This window comes from Pongo abelii, chromosome 10 (genome assembly GCF_028885655.2).
Source record: "Pongo abelii isolate AG06213 chromosome 10, NHGRI_mPonAbe1-v2.0_pri, whole genome shotgun sequence".
NCBI lineage: Eukaryota > Metazoa > Chordata > Mammalia > Primates > Hominidae > Pongo > Pongo abelii.
Genome location: NC_071995.2, coordinates 93,094,503 through 93,112,344, shown reverse-complemented (window position 1 = coordinate 93,112,344; position 17,842 = coordinate 93,094,503). Strand labels below are relative to the sequence as shown.

Here is a 17,842-nt window from a genome sequence, read left to right as displayed (position 1 = left end):
CACAGATCCAAACCATATCACTTAGTGGGAGATTCATGAATTTTTTACTAATTTTTTTGCTATCAGCCCACTAATTCCTTAAAAAAAAGGTAACATGCTGAATATTGTCTTGCTTCTCATTTGATTTCTATTAAGACTGTATATCAAGTCATTAATCTAATCAAAGGGATATTGACAAATGAGATGCTTCAGTTTGGATCTTAAGACTTGTTTGTAGATTGTGTTTGAACTCTACAAAGAGCTGTTTTTCTTCCTCCAGAGACATCAACAATGGAGTGACCTGACACGGAAAGAGGGTTACAGTTAGGATGACTTGGATTCAAATCCTGGCCTTAACCCTTGGTTTCTACATGTTTATGAATCTAGCATGTTCTTTGTCTGGCATGGTAGTGAAGTGAGACAACCCATGAGAGACATCCATAGACCCTGGGATATGGTCTACTTCTGCCTTTTCCTTTTAGAGCACAAACGTGCCACCCCCTTCACCAGGAAACTCAATGCTACCTTGCAGTTCTTTTCCCTAAATGGCCCTTGAGTGAGAAAACTATTTTATGTGGTCTTAGTTTTCTCATTATTTTATTTATTTATTTTTTGAGACAGAGTCTCACTCTGTTGCCCAGTGGTGTGATCTCGGCTCACTGCAACCTCCACCTTCCGGGTTCAAGTGATTCTCCTGCCTCAGCCTCCCAAGTAGCTGGGATTACAGGTGCCCACCACCATGCCCAACTAATTTTGTATTTTTAGTAGAGATGGAATTTCACCATGTTAGCCATGCTGGTCTCAAACTCCCGACCTCAAGTAATCCACCTGCCTGGGCCTCCCAAAGTGCTGGGATTATAGGTGTGAGCCACCTCGCCCAGCACACCCCCCCACCCCAGCCTTTTTTTTTTTTTTTTTTTTTTAATATCACTGTGGTGTGGTTTGGGGTTGTTTCCATGTCTAAATACTGTTGTATTACCCAATTATTAAAGTTAGTCTTGTACCATATTATTCAATCACATCTATTTAATGATTCCATTAAGAAAATAATGTTCTTGTTTGATGGATGTACCTGCTCGTATCTTTTTCCCTATTTTTCCCCATGTTTCTCTTTTTAAAAAAAAAAAAAAAAGATTCTCCTTCTATTAAGTGAGTGAATTCTGAGTTGGATGCGTTCCCCATAGTGGTGAAGTTCCCAGTGAATGTGGTGTGACAGGCATTCCAGTTACCTGGGCACTTTGGGAGACCAGGACTGACTGGTGACCTCATTCTATGTTGCGTTTTCTACCCTGGGAGCCAGGTTACAGTCTCATCACACAAAAAAAGTGGATACACTGGGAGATCCTAATCTCACAGCTACTTAGTGTAGATGGATGCAGGAAGGAGCCAGGCTGCCCCTATGTTCAACTGGAGGAGACAGCAGGGGGATTTTATCCCGTAACACTTGTAGTTCGAAAAACTGGGACTTAAGCTATGTGTCTTGTATGTGCACAGATTCTATCACAGTAAATATCTCTTTGACTTCAAATTTTAATGTGCTTCTTTCCTGTCTCTTTCAGGTAGAACGTCATGACATGAATACCTTAAGCCTGCCCCTGAACATACGCCGAGGGGGGTCAGACACGAACCTCAACTTTGATGTACCGGATGGCATCCTGGACTTCCACAAGGTCAAACTCACTGCAGACAGCCTGAAGCAAAAAATTCTAAAGGTAACAGAGCAGATAAAAATTGAGCAAACATCGCGCGATGGGAATGTTGCGGAGTATCTGAAACTAGTGAACAGCGCGGACAAGCAGCAGGCGGGACGTATCAAGCAAGTCTTTGAGAAGAAGAATCAGAAATCAGCTCATTCCATCGCCCAGCTGCAGAAGAAGTTAGAGCAGTATCATCGAAAGCTCAGAGAGATCGAGCAGAATGGAGCCTCCAGGAGCTCAAAGGACATTTCCAAAGACCACCTGAAGGATATACATCGCTCTTTGAAAGATGCCCACGTGAAATCTCGAACTGCCCCCCATTGCATGGAGAGCAGCAAATCGGGCATGCCAGGGGTCTCGCTTACTCCACCTGTGTTTGTTTTCAATAAGTCCAGAGAGTTTGCCAACCTGATCCGGAATAAGTTTGGCAGCGCCGACAACATTGCTCACTTGAAAAATTCCTTAGAGGAGTTTAGGCCAGAGGCGAGTGCCAGGGCCTACGGGGGCAGCGCTACCATCGTGAACAAACCCAAGTATGGCAGTGATGATGAATGTTCGAGTGGCACGTCAGGCTCGGCCGACAGTAACGGAAACCAGTCGTTTGGGGCTGGTGGAGCCAGCACGCTGGACAGCCAGGGGAAGCTTGCCGTAATCCTGGAGGAACTGAGGGAGATCAAGGATACCCAAGTTCAGCTGGCTGAGGACATCGAGGCACTGAAGATGCAGTTTAAGAGAGAATATGGTTTTATTTCTCAGACCCTGCAAGAGGAAAGATACAGGTATTTCAGAGTACTCCATTGGCATGTTTTTTAATTTTTAATTTTAGTGGATACATGATAGGTGTGGCATTCTTTTAAAAGGATGAGTTACTGCAGAGAGATTGTCTGCTTGAAATGAGAATGCCTTATGGTTACATTTTCAATAAATATGGATATGGATTAAAAGGCGTTTAGCAATCAATACATCCCTAATGTATTGATGCATCCCTCATCCAAAAATCTGAAATCCAGAATGTTCCCAAATCTGAAACTTTTGGAGTGTCAGCACAATGCCACAACTGGAAAATTCCACAAATAAATACTTAACACAAACTTGAGGCACAAAATTATTTCAAATATGGTACACTTTTACCTTCAAGCTATATGTATATGGTGCATAGGAAACAAATGAATTTTGTCTTTAGACTTGGGTCCCATTTTTGAGGTATCTCCATATATATATGCAAATATTCCAAAATCTGAAAAAAAATCAAAATCTGAAACACTTCTGGTCCCAAGCATTTCAGATAAGGGATACCCAACAATTTCCATCCTTCATGATTCTAAGTTTATAATTTGTGGCTTTTAGCTGACAATTAGAGAAGGATTTATGTGTGGGTCCTTAAATTATCAGATACAGGAAACAACTCACGTGCATCTTAAGATTCTGATTCAGTAGACTTCCGTTATAGTGTCATTACGCTAATTCAGAGATCTATATTTGATTTCCCTCCATAACAACTGTCAAGTACACACTTACTCATTACCCAACAAAGTTAATTTTATTTGGTACATCAATCTTGAAGTCCTTATGTAATTTTTTTTGTTTGTTTGTTTGTTTGAGATGGAGTTTTCACTCTTTCTCCCAGGCTGGAGTGCAGTGGTGCGATCTTGGCTCACTGCAACCTCTGCCTTCTGGTTTCAAGTGATTCTCCTGCCTCAGCCTCCCGAGTAGCTGGGATTACACGCACCCGCCACCACGCCCAGCTAATTTTTGTATTTTTAGTAGAGACGGGGTTTCACCATGTTGGCCAGGCTGGTCTCAAACACCTGACCTCAGGTGATCCGCCTGCCTTGGCCTCCTGAAGTGCTGGGATTACAGACATGAACCACTGCGCCCAGCCTATGTAATGTATTTTTTTATGTTCTGTAGTTTGCTCATTAAACTTTTTACTCTAAACTAAAATAAAGAACTTTCCAAAGTCATCTTAAGATTAAAGTATACATTCAAAACCTTTGGCTTATATTAGGTAATTTTAAAAGTAGATGTTTTGTAGGCTGGCTTTTAGGTGCTTATAGCTTATTAACAAAAAGTGTGTAAGCCCAAATATAAGTTCATTTTTCCCATTTTTTCCAATAAAGAGATACTTCAAAAGTTTTTTAGTCAAAGTTAATAATACATTAACTTCTAAAAATGTAGATAAAATAGTAAAATGCCTATTACATACTATAACATTAAAAGTTTAAATTTAGTTTACTTATTGTTTTATAATTGATGTATGATTTTATGTCTGTATTAATTTAGAAATGTGGCCTTTTCAATTCTCCAATTTTATGACACAAAATTTTTTTCCATATGCATCTTTGGAATCTTTGTCACACAAGAATTATATTTTAAGTCACAGCTTTTCCAGAGTATGAACGTCAATTCTATCCAAATAGTCTGGGATATAGCACTTTCTAGATGCACATTTTCTCCCAAGTTACGGATCCCTATTTACGTGAGTTCAGGACGGCTTCTGTTTGCATCTGTCCTGTGGTTACATTGGTGACCCGTGTGTTACAGTCACCACCTGTATTACTGAAGAGACCTTTAAAGGCTTATTCACAGCAGTAACAGCATTTGACATCTGAGAAGTCATGCCTGAGAATAAGCATTAAATCTGGATGAAGCTCTTTGGTCCTCTATATAAAATGATTTTGTCAGGTGACCTATGTAAGCATCTGAAATTGGCGTTGATCAAAGTCATTCCAGTCTAATGAATGCATCTTCTCCAAACAGTGCATCCTGTTTCAAAATACACAGTATAAGATTTTTTGTTTTGTTTTGTTTGTTGTTGTTGTTTTGAGATGGAGTCTTGCTCTGTTGCCTAGGCTGGAGTGCAGTGGCGTGATCTGGGCTCAATGCAGCCTCCACCTCCTGGGTTCAAGCAATTCTCCCATCTCAGCCTCCCGAGTAGCTGGGATTATAGGCACGTGCCACCATACACAGCTAATTTCTGTATTTTTAGTAGAGACGGGGTTTCACCGTGTTGGCCAGACTGGTCTCGAACTCCTGACCGCAGGTGATCCACCTGTTTTGGCCTCCCAAAGTGTTAGGATTACAGGCGTGAGCCACTGCACCCAGCTAGTGTTTCAAATATGAGAAAAATCATCTTCAGTGAGAGGGGCAGGGCACAGGAATGAGAATCTTTGTACTTCTGTTCCTTTTGATTTGGACATTTTGAAACACTGCAAGATGAACCATCTGTAATTTGTAATAAGCTTAATTTTGTATTGTCACTTAGATTCCAAGAGCTGAAATCCATAAGTAGCACGTGATTGTGTGCTGGGAAATAGTAGAGTTGACTCCAGAGTAGAAGGTGATACTAAAAGCATGGTGCTTTCCCTGTGGGCTCTCTGGCCATGAACCCCAACAGCAGTGTCAGGGCAGAATAGGGAGAAGGCACCACAGACACCAGAGGTTCTGGCCCTCCTTTAGCAGGATCCCACAGAGCCCTGTCTCCTGCCTGGCCCTGGCGAATGCATCAGTTGATGAGCTCTATCTTGAGGTCACTGCAGCTAGCTAAGGTGCTAATCTGACCCGTGTGCACCTTCAGTGGCAAGGACAGAGAGTGAAGACCCCAGACACTGGATCTTTCCAGAGCTGGGACTCAGTGTTATCCAAAAGCTCAATTCCCACAGCTAGCCTTACTCTTTTAGAAAAACAGCCCATCAGGGAATGAGAGCAAGCCAAAAGGTACTGGCGCAGGAAGATAAAAAGGACATCGTTCCGCAATGTGCTGTGAAATGTCACACTCGGAATCGGCTCCTCTCTATTAAAGGTATGAGCGACTGGAGGACCAGCTGCATGACCTGACGGACCTGCATCAGCATGAGACAGCCAACCTGAAGCAGGAGCTGGCCAGCATTGAGGAGAAGGTGGCCTACCAGGCCTACGAGCGCTCGCGGGACATCCAGGTACCTTTCCCTTCGTGATTAGACACAGGCCTGGCCTCTTCCCGGGCCTTAATTCATTTAACAGTCTAAATGTTTATGCCTAAGTCCTAGAGGGTTTCTGGCACATGGGACAAAATGTTTTCTCTGCACAAACATTTTATCTGCACCACATTAACCCCACTAGTTCATGTTATAGACATTACTAAGTAAAAAGACAATATTCTTTTTTTTTTCTTTTTCTTTTCTTTTCTTTTTCTTTTTCTTTTTCTTTTTTTTTTTTTTTTGAGGTGAGTCTCACTTTGTGGCCCAGGCTGGAGTGCAGTGGGTGATCTCGGCTCATTGTGACCTCTGCCTCCCGAGTTCAAACGATTCTTCTGCCTCAGCCTCCTGAGTAGCTGGGGCTATAGGCACACGCCACCATGCCTGGCTAATTTTTTTGTATTTTTAGTAGAGACGGGTTTCACCATGTTGGCCAGGCTGGTCTCAAACTCCTGACCTCAAGTGATCCGCCCACCTCAGCCTTCCAAAGTGCTGGGATTACAGGTGTGAGCCACCGTGCCTAGCTAAGAGACAATATTCTTTATACTTTATGCCTAAATCAATTAACAAGTATTTATTATCCACCCCAAGCCCATCACCACCAAAACTGTAAAATGTAAAAATAGGAGACAATCTCTGGCTTCAAGAAGCTCACTGCCTAGGTGGAGAGTGTGGGATAGCGCAACTGCCAAAGAACTCAAGACAGCACAAACATGGGCCAAGTTACACGACACGGACTCTGTGAGCCACAGAAATTTAGCCATGTGGTGCCTAGCAAGCTGTGCATGGGAGCAGTCAGTCATTTAGTGGCAAAACATTTCCACGTTCAGTCCCACGTCTGCCATATCAGTTGTGTGGCCCTGAGTAAGACTTGAGCCTATTCAGTCATCTGTAAAATAATAGCATTCACATGGCCAGGCGCAGTGGCTCACAGCACTTTGGGAAGCCAAGGCGGGTGGGTCATGAAGTCAGGAGATTGAGACCATCCTGGTTAACACGGTGAAACCCCGTCTCTACTAAAAATACAAAAAATTAGCCAGGCATGGTGGCACACACTTGTAGTCCCAGCTACTCGGGAGGCTGAGGCAGGAGAATCGCTTGAATCCGGGCGGCAGAGGTTGCAAGGAGCCGAGATCGCGCCATTGCACTCCAGCCTGGATGACACAGCAAGAGTCTGTCTCAAAAAATAAATAAATAAATAAAATAATAATAATAGCATTTGTATTTGTAAGAAATTAAAGCACTGCAGTGCATACTGTGTGCTCAATACTAGCAAAGCACTTCACAGGTTTCTTTTTTTCCCATCTACTTCTCAGCAACCTTTTAAGGTAGTTTCTGTTATTATTCCCACTTCTCAGATATGGAGACTGAGGCACAGAGAGGTTAAGTGGCCTGAACAAGGTCTTGCAAGTCATCCTTAAGGAAGGAATGTAATTGAATGTCCTAGAGAAGGCGGGACTGGAAGGAATGGGTAGGATCTGGGTGGATGGAAGGAAGGAAAGGATAATGGGATCAATATAAACAAAGTTGTGCTCCAATATTTCCTAATGTGATCCTAACATGTAGTGAAACAACCCCAGGCTCCTTGATTGCCTTAAAAAAAAAAATTGCCTGGGGCTGGTGGCTCACACCTGTAATCCTAGCACTTTGGTAGGTTGAGGCAGGAGGATCACTTGAGGCCAGGAGTTTGAGACCAGCCTGGTCAACATAGTGAGACCCCTTGATTTCTAAAAACAACTTTTTAAAATTAGCTGAGTGTGGCAGTGTGTACCTGTAGTCCCAGCTACTCAGGAGTCTGAGGTAGGAGGATGGCTTGAGCCCAGGAGTTCAAGGTTACAGTGATTGTGCCAATGCACTCCAGCCTGGGGGGTGAGAGAGTGAGGTCCTGTGTCTCTTAAAAAAGTACTCTTCAAGCAATGCCCAGCTTCATTTTCATGGATTTTCTCTGTGGACAGTAGTCACTTTCTCCAGCTCTAGGAAGGCTGAAGGCTGTGAGTCCAAGCCCCCCACTTTACAAGGGAGAAAATTAAACATAAAGATAGCACTTTATCCCGCAATGTGTGAGCTGGAGTTTCAACTGGCCACATTTTATTCCACTCTGCTGAGGGTTGAGCTTGTGCTAATCCCAGATGCCTACTTGGACAATTCTGGGAACCAGCACATCAGAGCTGATGGGAAATTCTGCCCCCAGAGACCGCATCTCAAAAGATACTTGGGAGGTTTCTGGCCCTGTTCTACATTAGGAGAGTTCGCTTCACCACTGGCTTATTCGAGAAACTTGAACCCGTTTAAGTGTTAAATGTTGCCAAGTGGGCCGAGTGCAGTGGCTCATGCCTATAATCGCAGCACTTTGGGAGGCTGAGGTAGAAGGATCATTTGAAGCCAGGAGTTCAAGACCATCCTGGCCAACATAATTAGAAAAAAAAAATTTTTTAATTATTATAGCTGGACATGGTGGCATGCCTATAACCTTAGCTACTTGAGAGGCCGAGGAGGGAGGAGTTTGTGGCTACAGTGAGCTATGATCACACCACTGCACTCCAGTCTGGGCGACAGAGCAAGACCTTGTCTCCAAAAAGCAAACAAATAAAAATGCTGCCAAGTGAACAGTACAATTGCTTCACGAAGTCGTTCTATTTTAGAGCATGTTTCGGGTGTCACTGGGTGGTATCTGAATGCATGGTTTTCTTATTTAGGGGATAGTTTGGGTTAATATTGTTCTTCTGTGTTTTAACAAACATATTTTAGTAGTGAAGGAGGACAGATAAAGGGAGGGACCACAAAAAGGGAACTTAAAAATCCAGAGAGGTTCATTTTGATGTTTTCTGGTTTCATCTGTCACTCAGAAGTGCAAAGAGGACATCTGTGTGAATGACTGGAGTGTCTTCCCTGCCATGATGGTTAGAATCCCGGCCCTCCTCACCTATGCTGTGTGACCCTGGATGAGTTAGTGCTCTGTGCCTCAGTTTCCTCCTTAATAAAATGGAAATATTAACGAGCTCTACCTCAAAAGGTTGTCAAGAAGATTAAGTGGGATAATCATGTAAAGTATTGAAATCTTTGCCTGGCACATAGTAAACAGTCAAAAAATAAATACTGGCCATTCTTTTTATTACATCCGGGAGTAGCCACATTCTTCAGGGCTTCTAGCAGTTGTGCCTTTTGACTTCATCTTTATTTCTTATTTGTTTTGTTCTTACAGGCAGGGTTACACAAAGGGAATGGGCTGCCAGAGACAGGGAGGCTGTTGCCTGCAGGGATGTCAGGGTTTTGTTGTTTTAAACAACTGAGTGGTTTTTTAAACCCTGAATTCCCAGTAAAAAATGTTTCAAGATAACCCCTTTTTGTGGTCATCATCCCCAATAAGTTAATTACTGGACCCAAGGAAGTACCAAAAATTGTGGGGCTGAATACTCTGGCTGCTGTGACTCAAATTCCTTGGAATTCACCCTTAATTTTCTTGGATTTTTCTTTTGGTTAAAAAAAATTGACAGCAGTTGTAGACAATCCTAAGATCGGTCTATTCGTACACGTAATTCATCTTATAATCAAAGATTCATGGATTTTCCTAAAAGGTTGGTCTTTTGTCTTGTTCCATCACCTTTTCTGTGTTACGCCTAAAATAGAAGAAACCTTGAACCCAAGTAGTTGAAAAGAACACATGATTTCAGGTACATGCCTGTTATTGTTGAAAGCCAGCACTTTCTAGAATATAAGATCTGAAGAAGTTTTATCCTTTTCGTTGGTAGCCTACTATAATAGAAGTTACTATAGTAACAGAGAACCTGTTCTTTGGCCCATAGAGTTATTCAGCAGAAGAAAAGCAAATCAATCTTGGAGCCATTATTCTTGTTTAAAACCTGAAAAGATGACTATATTTTAATTGAGCAAACACAGATTGGCAAATGAGTTAGAACAGAGAGGGGCACATTGTACTACCTCTAGTTAGATCCTTTTCGCCCAGCAGGCCTGGAGGTTTCTCTCTCAAGCTTCACATTCTGGTTTTTTTTTTTTTTTTTGAGACTGTCTTGCTCTGTTGCCCAGGCTGGAGTGTAGTGGCGTGATCTTGGCTCACTGCAACCTCTGCCTCCTGGGTTCAAGTGATTCTCCTGCCTCAACCTCCTGAGTAGCTGGTATTACAGGTGTGTGCCACCATACCCAGCTAATTTTTGTAATTTTTTTAGTAAAGATGGGGTTTCACCATATTGGCCAGGCTGGTCTTGAACTCCTGATCTCAAGTGATCCACCCACCTCGGCCTCCCAAAATGCTGGGATTACAGGCATGCGCCACTGTACCCGTCAAGCCTCACATTCTCTTATTGGCACCTAGCTGTCCCTTTCATATTCAGCCAGTGTGTGGCACGTGCTGCATGCCTGGTGCTGGCTCTGTGCCGGAGAGGACAGCAAATGCAAAATGGGCTAGTTCCTGTCCTCAGGCAGCGTATGTCTTGTGGTTGGGGAGGAGAGCTGAAGGGAGACTTGACCTCATCTCATGGATCAGGAAAGGCTTCCCCAGGGATGTGGCAATCAAGGCGAGACCTAAAAAATGAGTGGGAGATCCAGGGGTGAAGAAGGGATGGAGTAGGGGAGGCACATGTCTCAGGCAGAATATGTGAATATGCAGAAGCCCTGAGGTGAGTCTGTGCTCCTTTTCAGAACTTAGAATAAAGCTGGGTGTGGTGGCTCGCACTTGTAATTCCATTCATTCAGGAGGCTGAGGCAGGAGACCAGAGGTTGAGGTTGAAGTGAGCTCTGACTATGCCATTGCACCCTAGCCTGGGCAACAGAGTGAGACCCTGTCTCTTAAAGGAAAAAAAGAACTTAGAAAAGGCCAGAGTACTGTGACAGGGCAAGGGGCTGGCATGAAGTCATTAAGTGAGGGAGGAGAGGGAGCTGAACCTGGCCTTGCAAGGCCTCAGAAGGCCATGTTAAAGATTGTAAAGGTTTTATGAAAAGGAGTGATATCAAATACGCATCCTTAAAAGACCACTTGTGGAAAATGGATTTGTGAGGGTGGGGAACAAAAGGGAATATAGGGAAATTCATGTAAGGTTATTGCAGGCAAGAGATCCTGGTGACTTAGATTGGGGTGCTGACCGGGTGGAGAGAGAACCGGACCAATTGAGCTAGAAACTGGATGTTGCCTCCGTGGCTGGGCAATGGGTTGGATGAGAAAGGCATCAGGGTTTGCCCGTTAGGCTTCTGGTATGAGGAACTGGGTGGATCATGGTGCTGTACTCTGAGAAGAAGGACACTGGAAGGGAACAGGGTTGACTGCAGGTGTTGGGTAGCTGCAATACATGAAGCCACATTTGCATGTGTTGCATTTGAGGTGCTTTCAAGAAGCTCTGATGGAGATGTCAAAGAGGCACGGAGATCTGTAAGTCAATCTCAGAAGAGAGAACTGGCCTAGAGATACACTTGTAGCCATCTGTGTCTTAGTAATTGAAGACTTGGCATGGATGAGATCCAGGGAGATAGCCTCGGATGGTGTCCTGAGTAACACCGCATTCAGAGAGCAGGTGAAAGCACAGTTGCCCCACAGTCAGCCCCAGTCCCTTCCCCTCTCTTCTCTTGCCTTTCTCCGCCAATCTCTAACTGATGGACAAAAATCTTTGAGCAGTGGAAATAAGGACTGGCCACTCCTTGGCTGAAGGTGGAGTAGTCACAAAGTGGAACCTCCCTCCTTCTCTGCTTTGTCCCTGATGGCACCAACAGGCGCCAATATTTTATATCACTTTATTTCAAAAATAGGTAAAGTCAGGCTGGGCATGGTGGCTCACGCCTGTAATTCCAGCATTGTGGGAGGCCGTGGCAGGCAGATCACTTGAGGTCAGGAGTTTGAGACTAGCCTGGCCAACATGGTAAAACCCTGTCTCTACTAAAAATACAAAAATTAGCCAGGCGTGGTGGCGTGCACCTGTAATCCCAGCTACTCAGGAGGCTGAGGCAGGAGAATCGCTTAAACCGGGAAGGCAGAGGTTGCAGTAAGCCGAGATCACGCCATTGCACTCCAGCCTGGGTGACAGAGTGAAACTCTGTCTCCAAAAAAAAAAAAAAAAAAAAAAAAGATAAAGTCAGCTGGGCATGGTGGCTCACACCTATAATCCCAGCATTCTGGGAGGCCGAGGCGGGCCGATCACGAAGTCAGGAGATCGAGACCATCCTTGCCAATATGGCGAAACCCCGTCTCTACTAAAAATACAAAAATTAGCCAGACATGGTGGTGCGTGCCTGTAGTCCCAGCTACTCGGGGGGCTGAGGCAAGAGAGTCACTTGAACCCAGGAGGCGGAGGTTGCAGTGAGCTGAGATCGCGCCACTGCACTCCAGCCTGGCGACAGAGCAAGACTACGTCTCAAAAAAAAAAGATAAAGTCTGAAAACTTAGCCATACTTCCTCATTTATGGTATTTTGTGGTTGTATCCACATGCTCTTCTACTCATGAACAACAGGAGAAAATGAGCCTGGGATTCTTGTTTCACATCTTTGTCTATCACCATCATCATCAGCTTGGGGATTCGCAGCTGCCTGGGCATTGAGCTTTCTGAGCTGGGGCTTTTGTGTACAGCTGAGCGAGCACTCACATATTGCTCACCATCCCAACACCGTTTGACCCTTGCTCTCCCTCTTGCCCACAGGAAGCCCTGGAATCCTGCCAGACTCGCATTTCTAAGCTGGAGCTCCACCAGCAAGAGCAGCAAGCTCTGCAGACAGACACCGTGAATGCTAAAGTTCTCCTGGGGAAGTGCATCAACGTGATCCTGGCCTTCATGACTGTCATCTTAGTGTGTGTGTCCACCATCGCGAAGTTCGTCTCACCCATGATGAAGAGTCGCTGCCACATTCTTGGCACCTTCTTTGCCGTGACTCTTCTTGCTATATTTTGTAAAAACTGGGACCATATCCTGTGTGCCATAGAAAGGATGATACTACCAAGATGAAGCCACTGGTTCCTGCCTTCAAGTTCTTTCAAGTTTTTATTTTAAAGAAAACTCTGTGCATACTACCAAATTTTACAATGAATGATTGTGTGGACTCGTGTGTAAGAAAAACTAGCGCTATGTGCTGTAAATAACTACAATTCTCTTAACTCGGTAGCAGTTGCCAACTCAGTCCTTGTACTTCATTAACACGAATCTGTTTTAGAGCTCTCCTACCTTGCTCACTGCCTTAATCAGACCGGTTTCCTGCCCACCTGACTAGCCCAGCGTGGTAAACCTCTGTATATTGAGACCTTGGCATAATTGGTGATCCAGAAGAAAGAGGTCTCTCTCCTAAGTCTCTGTCAGAATTGAGCTTCACGATTGCTAATGGTTGTTTTCTGTGAGTCCTATAAAAAGCAAGGATATGCATGATTCAGGGAATGAAGAATCACAGGCTTGGGCAGTGTTAAACACTGTGACCTATGGTCCCCGTGTGATCCACCCTGCTTGTCTCCAGGCGACCATAGGTCCTGTCATGTACTCAGTGTCCACAGCGGTCAGTCGTGTATGACCCTGTAACATGGAAATCTTATCACACACCTGTTATCCAACAAGTCTACCTGAGGGGTTTTGTTACACTTTAAATGGGAAGGCGTAGGGATTTATGAATGGGGCTTTCACCTTCTCATACCCAGGCAACCAACACCTGATTTTGTCTCAACTGGCTAGCAAATGCCCAGCCTTCAGAGTGTGCAGGAATGTTTTCAAATCCCTCATCAGACTGTGACTTTAAAATTAATTTGGAATCCTGTGAGCACTATTCTGAAGGTTTGTGTTTTGGCCAATCTTTTTTTTTTTTTTTTTTTTTTGAGACAGGGCTCTGCTAAATATTGCTCAGGCTGGTTGCAAACTCCTTGCTTCAAGGGATCCTCCCACCTCAGCCTCCCGAGCAGCCAGGACTGCAGGCACAAGCCACTATGCCTGGCTGTTTTTTGGCAAATCTTGATTGTGATAAGCCCCCCTGGAGGATATGATTCACTTTATGTGATTCATTTTATTCACAGATCTGTGAGGGACTGCAAAGCTTACTCAGGAAATGAAAACGTGATGGTCATGTTGCAGTTTTTTCCTTGAAGGACAACAGAATCATAGCCTCTGAAGTTAAAGTGCACCGAGGTGTCGGAACGCTGAAAGCGTGAGGAAATGAGGACATAGGGTGTGACTGAATGGTGGCTAGATTAGTGGGAGCAATTCACCTGGATGAAGATTGAGAGCATCCTCTTCGAGATGTGAAAGGCTAGCAAGAATAAAATAAATTAAGTCCAGTGTTTGAGCCAAGGTTGCCACCTGTCTCAACATCTCACTGAACGTAAGTCCTGAGGTATTAGGATGGCCACACTGCCTCTGAGCTGAAAACATTCAAAAGTTCACATCCCTGTTTGAGGGATACCATTCACCACCTTCAGCCCAGGTGGTACTTTCCTTTAAATCTGTGTCTCTGTGTGTATAACAAAGAGGAAGATGTAAACAATGTTCGTGGAAACTGCTGTTGAGCCCCTTGTCCCACCACTCCCACCATCTGCTGCAGGCAGGAAGGCATGTGAGTGTACATTTTCTTCCAGAAGACATCAGGTCTCCTGGAATCAAATTAAGTGCAATATTTTGCAAACAGCTCTTCTTAGGGAAATCTCCTGAAGGAAAAAAATGTGACAGAATGTTCCATAGTCTGAGCGAATGGAATAGTTGAGCATTTAGTACAAGTCCAGTGTGTATGAATGGGACTTATGCAGCTCAAGCTTGCTTTTTTTTTTTTTAAGTGTACAATTCAGTGGTTTTAGTACATTCACAAACTTGTTTAACCATCACCACTATCTAATTCCAGACTCACACTTTTTTAAACAATAAATGTCATTTCATGAAATCTTTGGTGATAAAGTATTTTGGATTCAGGGAAGAGCTCCCTTACCAGTCCCACCCTGATCTCATGGCTGTCTGTCCTTTCATTGTCAGACTCCCGCTGGTCTACCACATTGATGTGTATACACTGATCTTTCAAGTCCAGGGACAGATAAGGAGACCAGGTGCAAGGCAGGGAGGCAGAGAGAATGCTGTGCTTCCTTTAGCTTTTGTATTTCAATGGCCAGCATTACCCTTTACCTGTGGGCATCAGACTTAGCGTGGGCTGAGTGCTGAGTGTAACTTACACTCCTAAATCAAGCTGGGGCCTGGGTGGGCCCCTCTTGGTATCTGTGAATCTTTCCAAGCACCACTTCGGACACACCAGGGATTGAGTGCTGCTGTTAGTTTAGAGAAGGAGAGATTTCTAACCCTTGAGGTGAAGGGCTCTGGGAGGGTCCAAGAAGATGTAGGCCTCATTTTCACACCAGCCCACACCATTCCAGTGCTCACCCTAGCAAATGTGTTTTAATGCACACTTCTCAGACCTGTGATCCGTGTATCTTCTTCCCAGTGACAGAAGTAGAGAAGAGAATGGAAAGCAGCACACTCCATCCCCTCTAGTCTGGAGCTGTTAACAGAATCTGCTAGAAACTAGCTTTATTCTAACATACCATAGGGTCTAAATCCTCCTACCTGGATCATGAATTCCTTTGAAATAATTCATATTTTCATTGACTCCCACTAAATGTCAAATAACCTTGTTTTCACTTGGACAGGCTCAACCTACCTGGCATATTTATTTCGCAGTCTTGTTGAAAGTTCATGAAACTTTGTACTTTTTAATAAGATGATACACTCGAAGGAAACTTTTAATCTCTGCAGTTTATTCTCTCTTAAGGAATAAACACTCCCACTGTTTGTTCTCTTCAATGCGTAAGGAGATTAAATGACATTTTAGTAATATTACAATTAAAAATAGTGATGTAGCTGTGACACATGCTGGAATTGGATATTTAATTTATGTTTGTGTCAACTATAATCCTTTCTCCACACCTTTCATTTATGGTAAACATCTTGGGCAAACCTAAAGATGGAAAGTGCTTGTTGGGTGGGTAAGCACCACCTGGTCGCTCAGCAAACATTCCTGAGTGGTTGAAGATGCTGGACATTGGATTCTAGCACTGGTTTATCTGGTGACATACTTTGCTGTGGGTCTTGAGTTGGTTATTTCAAGCTCAAACTTTGAATATGATTAAACCAGAACACCCCATCCCCAACTGCCAAAAAAAAAAAAAAAATGGAAATCCATAGTGAAAAAGCAAAAAAGCACTCGGTTGCTGGGTTTGGACAATGAACGTGGGATTAGTCCCAAGTTTCTAGCTTGGAACGGTAGCCTTTTTGCCTGCGTGATCCTTGTCAGCTATTCACAGAAGGAAATCTTCCGAAACTCCATCTTTCATTTCAGCCGGTGAGGCTGTTATCCTTCTCTGTCAATTAGCATTCATGTGGTTTTCGCTCTTTCCAGCTCTGTCACTCTTGTTTTCATTTAAATATTGCCCCACTCTGTGTTTATTGCCTTGCCATTTCTCTAGCATATCAGGTTTAATTATGGGCTCAGTAATAATGAGGAACTAGCTTCCCTCAGGCAACTAATTACTTTTGTCTTTTTTGGTCGGATTGTACCAAATTATTTTGCATTGAATGGGAACGTTTTTGTAGTGAATCCAGATATAGCTGTGTTGGTTTGGAAAAATATTTATATTTATTCATATGAACATGTGTGATTAAACAACCTATTTTACATGTTTCTGTAATTCTGAGGAGTAGGCTGGGGGTAGGAAGAAATGGCATCACTTAAAATTCAGGGCTTATATGAAGAGGTGTTTTAAGGTTAGCACATGCACAAAGGAACGAGTTGGTTTAAAAAGATAAATCACTGCAAAGAATGAAATTGGCTTATTCACATCAAAACCAGATAAGATGCTAAAAAAAAAAAAGATATGAAACAGAACTAACCTATAGTTTCCTGAAATCAGTACAGTTTTATTTATAAGAAGCTAGAAAGTAATGCACCTTGATTGTTTTAGGAATGATTTATGTGTTGCAATTTTAATTTATTTAAAGCATGTCTACTGTGTTTGTCCTAAGAGAAATATTTCAACAAAACGTGCTCTGTGTTTAAGATATGTTTAGGCAGTAGTTAGCAACTCTGAAAGTAGAAACTGGAAATGTTTATTGTGAGGCTTGTTGCAGAATTTTCATTTTGTGAGTTACTACTTAGTTTCATGTCAGCCTAAAATTGTAAATTCCCTGTAGATCTTCACCCCATTGTCGTGTCATCAGTGAATCCAAAGCAGGTGCCATTATTTTTTTAAATAAACACTTGATGTTAGCTTTGGTGTTAAATAAAGAGGTAGATTTCTTAAATTTTCACATTTGTTGGAGCCCATCTCAGTAGCAAATGTGTGTGTCTGACCAATTTTTTTAATAGATTTTATTTTTTAGAGCACTTTCAGGTTCACAGCAAAATTGAGCAGAAGGTACAGATATTTCCCTTATAACCCTGCCCCCAGACAGGCATAGCTTCCCGCCTTAGCGATATTTCCCACCAGAGTGGTGCACTTGTTACAGTTGATAAACCTGCATTGACACACATCATTATCCAAAGTTCATAGTTTAGGGTTCATGGTGGTGTCATTCTGTGGGTTTGGACAAATGTATGACTACATGTATCCCCCATTAGAGTATCACACAGAATAGTTTCCCTTCCCTAAAAATCCCCTGTGCTCCATCTATTCATCCCTCTCTCCCCCTGTAGTCAATTTTTAAATGAATCTCAAGTCTTCTATATTGTAGGAAGTTGATGATGGGTGGCCCGTTGCTTGAGCCCCGGCAGAAGGAAGGGTGGTTTATTCACAGTCATGCTAAGATGCTAGCAAACATGTCCTTGTGTTGAAAAAGGGGAAGTGATGGCGAGGACAAAGCACAGCCTTCATGAGCTGGAATGAGACACCAAGGGCAATGCCAATCCGGGTGGGCACAGGGCAGCAGCACAGGAGGGAGCAGATGCCTGACTCCAGCAGTTGGTTTAGTGGACTGTCTCCAGTTTGTCTGGGGCTTTGGTGTCTACAATGCACTTGATTTCACAGTGTGTGAACTCATGAACCAGTCCAGTGGTACAGATACCAACGCTATTCCTACAATATTCCCCCTTTATCCTCAGGGGATGCCTGAAACCTCAGATAGAATTGAGCCCTGTATATACCATTTTTCTTATACATACATACTTATGATAAAGTTTAATTTATAAATGAGGCACAGTAAGAGATTAATGACTAATAATAAAATAGAGTGATTATGACCATGTACTGTAGTAAAGTAAAATAA

At 43.3% G+C, this 17,842-nt stretch overlaps 1 protein-coding gene across 3 annotated transcripts in view; it reads left to right on the top strand.

The window, feature by feature from the left end:
• The window catches only part of TMCC3 (transmembrane and coiled-coil domain family 3), a 311,066-nt gene extending 295,307 nt beyond the window's left edge, over positions 1–15,759 (top strand). For 2 of the 3 annotated variants that reach the window (XM_024256096.3, XM_009248110.4), the window contains exons 2-4: positions 1,539–2,455; positions 5,479–5,614; positions 12,272–15,759. In XM_024256096.3, coding sequence (XP_024111864.1) covers positions 1,539–2,455; positions 5,479–5,614; positions 12,272–12,574 — 1,356 coding nt within the window. In that variant the 3' untranslated portion in view covers positions 12,575–15,759. 3 annotated transcript variants of the gene reach the window in all.
• Positions 15,760–17,842: the final 2,083 nt, after the last annotated feature.